Here is a 12,987-nt window from a genome sequence, read left to right as displayed (position 1 = left end):
AGCATTTTTCTTCTCATAGAATGGCTATGGGATCATATGAACCTATTTAATAAATTAAGAGCAGAAAGCTAGAAGTATAAATAAAATGAGAACATATTCATAAAATGTCCTTTACCAGTTGGCAAGAAACTTCTCAAAGATTCCTAAATACTCCTTAATCCTTTTAACAAGCTGATACCAGATGCTAAAGCCGATGTGAAAACGGGGACCGCAGGGACCCTGCTAACTCAGATTATTAAAATTGTATTTAAAGTTTCACACCATCTGTTTGTATAACATCTAAAAATGTCAGTTCTTGAAATAAACAACCTGAGGACAGTTGGGATTCTACAAAGGAAAACTAATATGAAATCATCCTTAGAATGAAAAATGTCTGAACTAAAATCTCCAAGCAAGATCTGATATCATTTTATCCATATTCCAGATACAAACTAAGACTGGCTTTCCAGAATACAGATACCAAGACATGTGTGATTCCTCAGTAATCATGTACTGAACATCTGCTGTATACCAGGCACTATTACAGGTTCCTAGAATATAGCAATAAACAGGGGAAATTTCCCATGTATATTTTAGTTTAGATTAGCTAATAATGAATAACATTAAATTCTGGACTTTCAAGTAGAGATAAACAGTATGAGGAAATCAAGTTAGAGTCAGAGAATTGGTAGTGACCTGGAGTAGGAGGGATTCTAGTCACAAGTGACATTGAGCTGAGACTTGCATGATGTGAAGAATCCAGTCATGCTAAGGGCTGAGAGGAAAGTCTTCCAAACAGAGATAACTGAGAACAAGGCTCTGATGCAGGAACATGGGAGCATGTGAAGAAGGGCAAGGAGGCCAACATGGTTGCAATAGAATGAATTGGAGGAAGAGTGTTAAAAGATGGGGTTGAGCAAAGGTCAAATAAATAGGGTCTGTAAATATGGTCAGAAATTTAATTCTATTTAAATGTGTCAGATAGTTGTTGGGAGATTTTGACCAGAAAAGTGATATAATATTTGTATTTGTGATTATGTATTTAAAAGATGATTCTAACTCTATGAGTAGGGGTAAGAGAGTACAGTTTGCTGGTTATATTCATCCAGGGAATAGGTGATGGGGCTTTCAAAATCCTGTATTTGGAAGTGTTGCATCAGCAGGACTTGCTATGATGTGGTGTTAGAGAAAAGGGAAAAGCAATGTTTTATCCAATATAGATGAATTTGTTTCTTTAATATTAGTTCTCATTGTCATGGATGTACTTTACCAAATCCTATTATGAATCCTATTATGTCCTTTGTAAATAACCAATGCCATTCTGAATATTATTTTTTGAATTATATGATATTTCCAATTATCTTTGGTAGTAGAACAGGGTTCTCAAAGTTAAATTTTTTTGCAGCATATTAAATTGGGGTTACTGTACTATATTTGTAAGCAGAAAAATATCATGAAATCAAACAAAGAATGACAAAGTGTGCCTCTGTAAAATTTTTAAATTCTTTCCTTAATCTTTTTGTCTACTTCCCAGTCTATTTTGACATAATTGTATTAATAGTCTTTAAAAATAACTATATTCTGTTTCAAATGCATTTCAGATAAGTCATAAAGTCTCAATTGTGCCTAAAAATAATACTGAAAAATACAGTGGATGAGTTTGTGCTATTACTAAAATTGAGCATTATGGTCTTTATGGAATATATTCAACTGTGCTGCAAGAACTTCTGTCTGGATGTGAAATTCTATCCAGATGTGTTCAGGGAGCTCCATGAAGCCATTGCCAGCTGAGTGGTGATAATTTTAGTCTTTCTCAATCATGGGTATAAATTAGAGATTAAACATTTCACATGATTCAACAGGATATCTTCTAGGCTCCTTTAAATGTCACTAAAAGTGTATACTTAACATTTTATGGAGTGGTACAATCTTCTATCACAGTCACAGACTAACTCTCCTATGGGTAAGAAACTTGAGACTAAAATGCAATCTTCTTGATTGGGACTAAAATATTAATAGCTGTATCTTGCATAATTAGTAAGAAATCTTGTTCATGTCTTAAGAAGGAAAACTTAAAAAAACAGCCCCTTCCTGAGTATTACTTGAAGCCCTGAACTTTCAGAATCACCCTTAAAGTATCAGTATGTGACAATCCCAGATCTTCAGAGGAAAAGGAAGGAGCTGTGGATATGACTATGGGAAATAAGGATGCTTTTGATTGAAAAGTAGGTTTCTAGCTGAACGTGTTTCTTTTACCCTTTAATTTTCCTCACTGATGACTGTTTCTTCCAGAACACTAAAGAGGAGTAATGCATGTTCTTCTTGGTGTATGTAGACTGTAAGGTTGGTGCAGGGTGTTGCAACCTTTGGACTCATATCTCACCCAACCTTTTGACTAAGAGGAGCAATCACTAGGCGCATTGAAAATGGAACCATTTCACACTCGTGTTCACCCAAAGCACCCCACTGAAAAAACAGTTTAGTGCCTTTGCTGAGGAGCCGAGCGGACCCCACTGCTGATTGTTGGAGAGTGAAGCAACTGTTGTTTTTATTTCTTATTGAGGTATTCCCAAATGAAAGGGTTTCCCATGATGGGGTTTCCCAAACTCACATAAATCTGCCTGTCCTATTTCAAAAGACAAAAACACATGACTGATGATTCTGTGAAATCAAGCAATGATGCTATGTCAACATGCTAACAGTCTTGGAGGACTCCATGGTGAGGGCACACTCATGCTTGTGAATTCTGGGCCAGAGAGAGAGAGCAGGTTGTTCCCAGCACCGATGAGCTGTGTGTCCAAGAAAGAAGCTGCACCAGCCCTTCCTGGTGGACCCAGCCTCCTGCCCGTCCAACAAAGCTGCCTGGCTGGGCACTTGGGAGAAGCTCCTTGTCCAGACCAGCAGAGAAGAGGTTGTTCAGTGACAAAGTTGGGGAGAGCTTGGCTCTGATGCTTACTGGGGAGAACTAAGGGGGAAAAAGCCCTATTTTATTCTTTTAATACAGTTCCCAGCAGGAAGATCAGGATAGGAGGTTCCCGCCTGCTCCAGATTAAAGGAACCCGCAGTTTCCAGGTGAAGAAGGGGGGTTCCTTGTCCAGCATTCGCCGGGTCGGCAGCTTAAAGAGCAGCAAGTTATCACGGCAGGACTCAGAGTCTGAGGCTGAGGAGCTGCAGCTGTCCCAAAGCAGGGACACTGTCACTGACCTAGGTAACATAGAGGAGTGGGTGTGTGCAGGGACGTGGGGGGTAGGAAGACAGAGCACAAATCCCCATACAGCTCAAGTCCATTTCCTCACAGGTCCATAGTCAGAGGGCAGAGTCGTAGGTTAGAGTACCCACTGGGTCTGTAAACGATGTTGCCTTCCAGAGCAGGGCTGCTCCAACCTTACTGTGCAGAGTCAGCTGGGAGCTTGTTAAAACGCAGAATCTGATTCAGCATCTCTGAAATAGGAGGCTGAGATTCTGCCCTTTTAACAAGCTTTGTGGTGACACTGATGCTGCTGGTTCAAGGACCACAGCTTGAGCAGGGAGGATATAAAGTCTACAGTAGGGAAAGAAAATACTTTAGTGACGACGACAGATTTTTTTTTTTTTTGAGATCCAAATGCTTTATGCCTTTATACTTCTGAACAGGACCTTTAAAGCAAAATGTAGACATTCTCTTGATGTTAAGCTGACTTAATGTACTCTGTAAAATAAAGTCTCTCTTTCTCAGTGAAAACAACCAAAATTTTAGAAAGGAAAGATTGTCTACACCTAATGATTAGTGACCTTCAGCAAGTCACTTAACTTCTTGGGAATTTGTTTTTCCCAGTTACCCAATAAGAATAATTCTGTGTGCTCCTTAACCACTGTGAAAAGATGCTCTAAAGATAAATTAGGAATGATTATAAAGTATATCAAACTCCTGAGAATCAGATTTATATACAATCAGGATATTAGAGTTGTAGACTGTCACCATAGGACCCAAAGAGACTGTGAATCCCAAAATATGTTAGTCCTATGGGCTCTGATCATCATCTTAAGAGACAAGAAAAAGATTAAATGTGCATGCCAGTAGAACTCACCAGCTGTCTAGAATTTGTTAGGTAAAAATTGAAGTACATATTCTTTGCCATTCAGTCCCTGTGTGAAAACCAAAATGGAAAGCTCTTCTTTATAAGTAAGTTATTTCAGAAGTTAGTTAGAAGTTACCCAGGGAATGTGGATAAATTATCAATTTAGCCTGCTGAAATAGGAGCTGAGTATGTTTAATCAAAGAGAATTTAAAATAGAAAATGTTTCTACACCTACCCACCCTTCCCTTTGAAAATAGCTAATTTATGCATTAATTGAGATTCAGCCTATTTTTCAAGAACATAATAGAAAAAAAGCCTCATGCCATCTTTAGTTTCAGATCTGAGCTGTAACAGTATCATCAGTTAGTTTGGGGAAAAACATTATTTGAATTAATTATTTAAATTGATCCCTTTAGCCTAACCAGTTAAGTCAAACTGTCCAAGCTAGAGGCATAGTTTTGTCATAGAAAATATCCAGAAAAGCTGGTAGATTGGAGCGCAAAGCTTTGTTGTCTAGTATACTATCTAGTATATCTAGTATACTAAGAATTCCTGCGACATGTCTCCTTCAGAGAGGAATTTGGACAAAGAGTTATCCACAACTGGGCACATTTACTTCCAAATTCCCTTTGTTTTTTTGAGGCACCACCCATCTTTGAAGTAGCTCTGATAGCAAAGCCAGCTGGTGTGAAGAGCAGTTACACTAGCTGTGGTCACAGTCCCAGTGGAGGTGGCAGTACCCTTTGTGCCCACTGCAGGTTGGCTGGCGTCCCTACTTACCTACACCTGCGAGGTCTGGGCAGTCTGGAATGGGTTTGGGCACACTCAACCAATAACTTGCTCATCTCAGCAATTCAAGGACTTGGCTCTGTGTTTTTTTTTTTTTTTTCCTCTGCTCCCATGTCTCAAAATGGAAGCCACTGTAACAGAGATCATAAATGTCTTTGTAATTGCTGGTTCAGCTGGTGGTAAAGGGAACATCTCCTATTAATATTCCTCCACTAAAGTCAATGCTATGCCCTGTAACCCATTGGCCATGGTAGTGTGCCCTAGGATTCAAAAGCATGGACCATGATACCGTAGCAATGTGCTCTCCAGGGAGACAGAACAGTACAACCTTTCTTGGTGTTTTTCTTTTGAAGAAGGGAGTCCTTGGAGTGCAAGTGAGCCCAGCATTGAGCCCGAGGGCATGAGTACAGCCGGCGTGGAGGAAAATTACCACAGGAACATGTCATGGCTTCATGTAAGTAGGCGTCTCAGAAAGAGCCCTGAGATCAATTTCTTTTGGCACTGGGGGCAGATCTGTGAAGAGAGGACAAAAGACTATACTAAAAATATCCATCCATTTCAGCCTCTTAGAAATCTATATGTTCACATTTCAGCTGAACCTCTGGATTCTCACTAAGATGGGTCTTCTGCTGGACTGTATTCATTTGAACCTTATCTAAGACCAAGGGTCCTTTGTTATGGTTGGCTTGTGAGTCAGTCAGGGAGAACCCTGAGGGACCAGGCCAGGTTGGTGGTCGAGAGAACTCGGGTAACACAGTCAAGGCCTCATGATCAGTTTTACACAAGTTTTCACAAGTGCTGAGAGCAAGATCATGGTGTCAGTCTTGAGTCTGCATTCTACCAAACTGTAAACCAGGACATGGAGATTCTATGGTTAAGGTCACACCTCAAAGGGCTCTTCTGAGGGCACAGGCAAGAGGGAGTCCCAAACACAGGTTGTACTTCAAGGGCATGAAGAAAGGAAGAGAAAGCTCAGGAAGTAATATGTAAGATCCACAGTTGGCAGGGTACTGGCAGCACTGTTATTGATGTTAGTTATGGAATGTCTCCATCTCCTCTTTCATTTGACTTCTAGTAGGGTCAGATAAGGGCTGCCTGGTATGTCACACTGCCTGGTATGTACAGGGATAGCCCTTGAAACTGGCTGATTCCCAGAACCAGCTGATTTTGAGAATCTCTGAGATAACTATTTTTAAAGTCAACTTTGTAGTTAAGTCACACCTACATATTAAAAAGCATACAAAACCTATGTGCACGGCTCAATAAATTCTCATAAAGTAGACACATCTGTGTAACCACCACCAAGTCACGAAGAACATTAGCAGTACCTTAGAAGCCCTACCCAGGCCCTCTGCCAAATACTACCCTCCCTTCCTGGTAACTACTATCCTAACATGGAAGATTAGTGTTGTTTGTTTTTGAAATGCATGTCATATGCTAGGTACTCTGTTGTGTCTGGTTTCTTTCGCTCACTTAAGTGTAAATCCTCTAGCTCTGTTCTTCTTCAGGATGACATGGTCTATTCTTGGCTATATTCATTTCTATTAAAATAACCTTGTTAGTTTCCATAAAAAAAGCTTCTACAGCAGCCTTATATTGAATATAAAGATAGTTAAAATTGAGGAATTGAAATTCTTTATTAAGTTTCTAATGTATAAAGTGGTCTACCCTCCCTTAACTTATGCTCCATTATTTATTTAAGATCTCTTCAATTTTATTTTCATGTTTTTTAATTGTTTGTTTATTTTTTGACTGCGCTGGATTGGGTCTTCATGGCTTTGCTCGGACTTTCTCTAGTTGCGGCTACTGGGGACTACTTGCTGACTTCTCATTGTGGTAGCTTCTCTTGTTGCAGAGCACAAGGTCCAGGCGCACGGGCCTCAGTAGTTTTGGCGCAGGCTCTAGAGTACAGGCTCAGTAGTTGTGCACATGGACTGAGTTGCTCCCTGGCATGTGAATCTTCCTGGACAAGAGATTAAACCTGTGTCCCCTTCATTGGCAGGTGTGTTCTGATCTGCTGGCATTACCAGGGAAGTCCTGAATTGCTTCAGTTTTATTCAATAATGCATTTTAGTTTTCTGTACCATGTTAGCCCTCTAGAAGTGTTTGTGTTTAAGACCAGAGATATTTTTTCAAAATAACTGGTGAATCTTCTAGACCTAAAAATTTCTTTGTAGGAAAGTCTTTAATTATATATTTAATTCATGTCATATGATTAAAATCATTCAGATTTCTGTTTCTTCTGGGATCTGTTTAAGCAGATTGATTTTTTTCCCTAGAAATTTATTGATTTTATCCAAATATTCACATTTATTAGCAAATAGATGTTTATATAGTCTCTTAAGATCATCTTAGATTCTGTGGGATTTACAGTGATGTGCCTTTACTGTTTCTGATATTGATAGGTTATATCTTTGCTTTCTCTTTTCTTGATCAGTCTTGCTAGAAGTTTGTCAGTTTTGTTAGTCAAAGAACCAGGTTTTGTCCAGGTTCAAGAATAACAAGGGAAACCTTACAGTTCTTATTTGTGCCCTGCCTCATATCAGTATAAACAGAAATGTTGGGCATCTTCAATGAATCTTGAGAGAGATCTGGATATTCTGCTCACACAAAACCTGTATTTTTTAAACTTTGAAGAGTGTGAGATATTGTTAGATGACTTTGACAGGAGTGCATTTTTACTGTTTACCTTTGTCTCATGGTAAGCAGACCTCTTCTTCCAAGGAAATGCATGGCATCCTTGCCTAGTAGGTCTGATTGGTCTTATTCATGTAGACTTATTTTATGTTCTGCATCCAATATGGCACCTCACAGGTTAGGTGTTGGGGTTGGAACTAGTTTCATGAAGGACAGAATCATTCAAAAGATTACTGTATGCAGATTTGACTAAACTTGCATCTTTAGGAATGCTATTCCCTTTTTAGGAAAGCAACTTAAGAAGTTTTAAACCCTAGGGCCTTCATTCCTTTTCTTAAAATAACCCTATCCTTTAAATCAACTGAGTTCTCTTCTGGAATCCTATTTGGGAAGTCTAGGAGATATGAGAATTTGAGCCAGATCAAGCCACAAGTGAGGAGCTAGAATAACCCAAAGCTGAAAGCAAATTGTTTGTAGACAGAGGAAACGAAGTTCTACAGTGGATTCAAGCCCAGTTGAAGGTTAGAGGCCAGGGTGGAAGATACAGAAATATTTTCAAGTTCCATGTAGGTGGGCTGGAGTTAAAGACATCCCACAGCTGTCAAAGGCCAGCCAAATCCTTTGGGATGGAACTTCTCATCATTTTCTGCTCTTCTACGGGCTCCTTCTACAACATCAGAGCTGAAAAAAATAATATATTTTAAGTTTGGAATCATTTGAAAATATCTGGGAATCATACACTTCCAAGTTTTTGAAGATCACTGAACTTTTTATTGTTTCAAAAAGAGCTTTCTATCAAGTGTGAATCCAGGGAGCAAAAGAAGTCAAGTACATAAAGGCTTGTAAGTCTTTGTTCTCTTGTGGGAATTACTGTTCTCTCATGGAATTACTGTGATTTTAAGACCCATTAAGGAAAGTTGACGTTCTGACTTTTCATGTTCTACCCCACATCGTGGCTCACGATTGGCCTGTGCCCTGGCTGAGCCTCAGTGATATCTGTGTTCCAGGTCATGATCTTGCTGTGCAACCAGCAGAGCTTCATCTGCACCCACATCGACTACTGTCACCCTCACTGCTACCTGCACCACAGCCGCTCCTGTGCCCGGCTGGTCAGGGCCATTAAGCTGCTCTATGGAGACACTGTGGACTCCCTCCGTGAGAGCAACAGCATCAGCAACGTGGCTCTCCGGGGCAAGAAGCAGAAAGAGGTGAGTGAATGATCACATGGTATATACCAGTGAGAGGGAAAAAATGTCCTAACAATCTTTTCTCTGTAAATGCAAATTTCAGCCCAGTGCAGCGGTATAATCCTGGCTACAGGTCTGTGTGGTTTCGAGCAAAGATAGACAACGGGTAGCCTCCCTGGGAGCTCAGCTGGTAAAGAATCTGCCTGCAATGCAGGAGACCCGGTTCAGTCCCTGCATTGGGAAGATCTCCTGGAGTAGGGAATAGCAACCCACTCCGGTATTCCTGCCTGGAGAATTCCATGGACAGAGGAGCTTGGTGGGCTACAGTTCATGGTGTCGCAGAGTCGCACGCGACTGAGCAACTAAAACTTTCACTTTAGAAGCTGCTGCTGCTAAGTCACTTCAGTCGTGTCCGACTCTTTGTGACCCCATAGACAGCAGCCCACCAGACTCCTCTGTCCCTGGGATTCTCCGGGCAAGAATACTGGAGTGTGTTGCCATTTCTTTGGTGCAGAAAAGACAAGTGCTTTGCCATCATGTCCATGAGCAAATATAGACTCTTTTTGTGGGTTTTGTCTTATTTTGACAAATAAATATAAACTCAAAGGGGCGTTTTTGATGAGTTGTTGTGGTAGGCAGAATAATGTCCCCCTAAAGATATCTGAATTCTAATCCTTGGAACCATGAATATGTTACCTCACCTGGCAAAAGGGATCTTGCCTGGGTGAATAAATCAAGAATCATATAATAGGAGATTATTCTGGATTATCCAAGTGGGCCTAACATAGTCAGAGATGGAGTTGCGACAATAGAAGCAGAAGTCAGGCAGGGTAGTGAGCCTAGGCAGCCTCTAGGAGCTGGAGAGGACAAGGAAATGAATGATTTCCCCAGAAGGAACACAGTCCTGCCGGTCCATTTTCAACTTCTGACCTAGAAAACTGTTAAAATCATTTTTTATTTTTTGCCAAAATAATATTTGTGCTATTTTTCGCCAAAAAGATTGTGGTCCTTTTTTTTTTTTTTTTTTTGCAGTAACAGGAAACTGATACAGTTTTATCTTAAGAAATAAGTAATAAATAGCCCAACTTTTCACTGACAAATAATAGAGTCAAATCAGACTAAAGGAAACATCTTCGAGAAATGATTACGTTTTCTCAGTATTCAGCTGTACTTTCCTGACAATTGGACAGCTGAGCTGGCTGAAGATGAAGACAGTTACCAGGGTTGCCGTGCTCCTGCCAGGGAAGCCCTGAGTTACCCACCTGCCCCCGAGAAGGCATGATGGCCACTGTGTGCTGCTGGCCGCGTCTGCAGCTGCTTCTCCCAAGTGGTTTTGCCAAAAGATTTTTATATAATACCTATTCATCTCAGTGAGTGTTCATTGGGCACCTGCTGTTGGCATAATATGAGGCCAGATATCCTTGGAGAAACAAAAAATAAGTAAGTGGAGCAGAGGATCTTTCTACTAAAGAGTTTGTGAGCCAAGTTTGGTAAGGTGGAAGGGTGGCAATAAAATGCAAATCAAACTAGAGAATATAAGCAATAACAAAAATGCACAGTTGAGTTGTATAGCAATTTGTAATGCTTTAGCATTCGAAAAAGGGATTTATTTAATTCAGTTCAGTTCAATCACTCAGTCCTGTCTGACTCTTTGTGACCCCATGAACCACAGCACACCAGACCTCCCTGTCCATCACCAACTCCCGGAGTTTACCCAAACTCATGTCCACTGAGTCGGTGATGCCAACCAACCATCTCATCCTCTGTTGTCCCCTTCCCCTCCTGTCCTCAATCTTTCCCAACATCAGGGTCTTTTCAAATGAGTCAGTTCTTCATATCATGTGGCCAAAGTATTGGAGTTTCAGCTTCAACATCAGTCCTTCCAATGAACACCCAAGACTGATCTCCTTTAGCATGGACTGGTTGGATCTCCTTGCAGTCCAAGGGACTCTCAAGAGTCTTCTCCAACACCACAGTTCAAAAGCATCAATTTTTCTGTGTTCAGCTTTCTTTATAGTCCAACTCTTTTTAAAGTATGCAAGTACAAGGAAGTGATTTTGGCTAATACAAGAGCTCCTAAAGAAAAAATTGTATATCTTGTACATCTCATAAATGTGATAATTTCCCTTCTGGGATATGACCTTTCAGTGTTTTTTCTGAAACATGTGTATGACAAAGTATACATCATTGACAATGTACTTTTAAATTCTTAACAAATCTTGTTCAGTAGATACTCTTCACTCCATTTTACAGATGAAAACATTGAAGTTAAAAAAGATGGGATTGTCCACAATCCCATTGTCCACAATATCTAGAACATATTCAGCTAGACTTTAGTTTAGGAACATGGATTATCAAAGTAAGGGCTTTTTCAATTAAACTCTCTTACATCTCATGATATTCGGAAAACACAGATTCTAAGGAAAGATCAGGCGGGAAAATTACATAAACTGCTAAATGATGACATAAAAAGAAAAATATATATGTGCATATATTCTTATACATGTATACATATATATGGACATGTCATTTATGTTTGAAATGTATATGTATACATACCTATCTATAAACATATATATACATATTTGTGCATGTATGTATCTCAAACATAAATGATACTACATCCAAAGAAAACTTATTTAGATAAGCTATCCTTCCTATAAAAACTCCCTTACCTGTGTAAGAAAACCTATAAAATATGTTGAAAATTATAAAAATACACCAAACTAAATTAATGTTCATTGTTCATCATGTACACGCTGAGATTTCTTCCATACCTTTGCTCCAGTCATATCTTCACCTGTAATCTATATGTGGCTGAACCCAAACATCCTTCAAGATCCAATTCAAGTGCCACCTCCTCTTTGAAACCTTTTCTGATCTCCCTAGTGTTCACCACAGGACACTGCAGGTGGATGATTAATTTCATTTTTTTGTTCCCTTCTTCCTCTAAACTATAATGGTGTTTTATTCTGCTTTTCATATTATTCATTCAATTATTCATTCATTAACTCATCCATCAATCCATGTGTTTATTCAACAAATTTTAAAGACTTTATGGACCATACTGAGTCCATACTGTGGGCTAGATATAATAATGGCCACAGAGATATGGCACTGTCCTTGTATGATGCACACAGTCTAGCTGAGAGACAGAAATTAATCAACTAAGCATCCCTAAGTTGGTGTAAAATTGCAGCAGGATAAGCACAATAAAGGAGAAAACTCTGTACTGAGAGATCTTATGAATGAGACTTTGAACTTATCGGGGGAGATAAGGCAGTATCTCCAATAAAGTGACAGATGAGTTTTGGCTGAAGGATGCCCAGATGTTAACTGAATACAGAACTCTCCAACCAGAGAGAAGAGGGAGCACCAAGGCTGAGGACGAGGTTCAACCTGGCCTGCTCTCTGCTTGCTTGTGCAGCCTCATTATGTACTGCGGTCGTCTGTGCTCTTGTCCTCTGAGGCTGTGGGAAGGATTTTAGTCTTCATCCTGTGATATAGCACTGAGAGCTTTTAAGATCCCTCTGCCTACAAAATGGGGCTACTTACACCCCTATTTATCTTCTGCCACTTAATTATAAAACTTCTTGAGAACTGAGGCAGTCTTACACATTTTGTATTCTGTGTAATACCTAACAGAGAACCTCACTATAGCAAAGGGACAATAATATTGAATGAGCGAGTGGGCTTTAGGGTTCTAGCGTGTTTCATTGAATGCCCTCCACTTCTGGGCCATGAAGGACAAAGCAGCCTGAAGCAGCAGAAAATGTTACCAACCTTACAGATTGCTCACATTTCTGAAGAGTGAGTGTAAGTGAACGTCGCTCAGTCATGTCCGACTCTGCAACCCCACAGACTGTAGCCTGCCAGGCTCCTCTGTCCATGGAATTCTCTAGGCCAGAATAGTAGAGTGGGTAGCCGTTCCCTTCTCCAGGGGATCTTTCCAACCCAGGGATAGAGCCCACGTTGCAGGCAGATTCTTTACCGTCTGAGCCACGAGGGAAATCCCACATTTCTGAAAGGGAAAGGGAAAGGAAACAAGGGTAAATGTTCCCTAACCTTAACACATTTAAATTAGTCATGCCAATGGAGAGCTGAAAAGATGTATTGAGTCTTCAGTGATAAACATTATATTTCCAAAATGCCAGCCTCCTGTTCAAGCTTTTTCTTTTCATTTTCTCATGATGTTTCCATTTGCCTGTTCTGAATTTGTCACATAAATGAACAATGTGCACATTTCCAGAGCCCAGATGAAAACAGAATAGGCCATAAATCAAGACTAAAAGCAGTGGTTCTGATTAAAATCAAGACTAAGAGCAATTGGTATTTCA

The 12,987-nt window shown here is 40.0% G+C and overlaps 1 protein-coding gene across 1 annotated transcript in view; it reads left to right on the top strand.

Moving 5' to 3' along the window:
* UNC80 (unc-80 homolog, NALCN channel complex subunit) overlaps positions 1 to 12,987 on the top strand; it is a 232,114-nt gene that overhangs the window by 129,366 nt on the left and 89,761 nt on the right. Inside the window, 2 exon segments of the mRNA XM_070387345.1 lie at positions 5,180 to 5,280; positions 8,471 to 8,671. Of these exon segments, the coding sequence (XP_070243446.1) occupies positions 5,180 to 5,280; positions 8,471 to 8,671 (302 nt within the window).

Source organism: Bos mutus, chromosome 2, assembly GCF_027580195.1.
Source record: "Bos mutus isolate GX-2022 chromosome 2, NWIPB_WYAK_1.1, whole genome shotgun sequence".
Lineage (NCBI taxonomy): Eukaryota > Metazoa > Chordata > Mammalia > Artiodactyla > Bovidae > Bos > Bos mutus.
The sequence above is the reverse complement of the archived record's forward strand: the minus strand, read 5'-3'. Positions and strand labels throughout refer to the sequence as shown.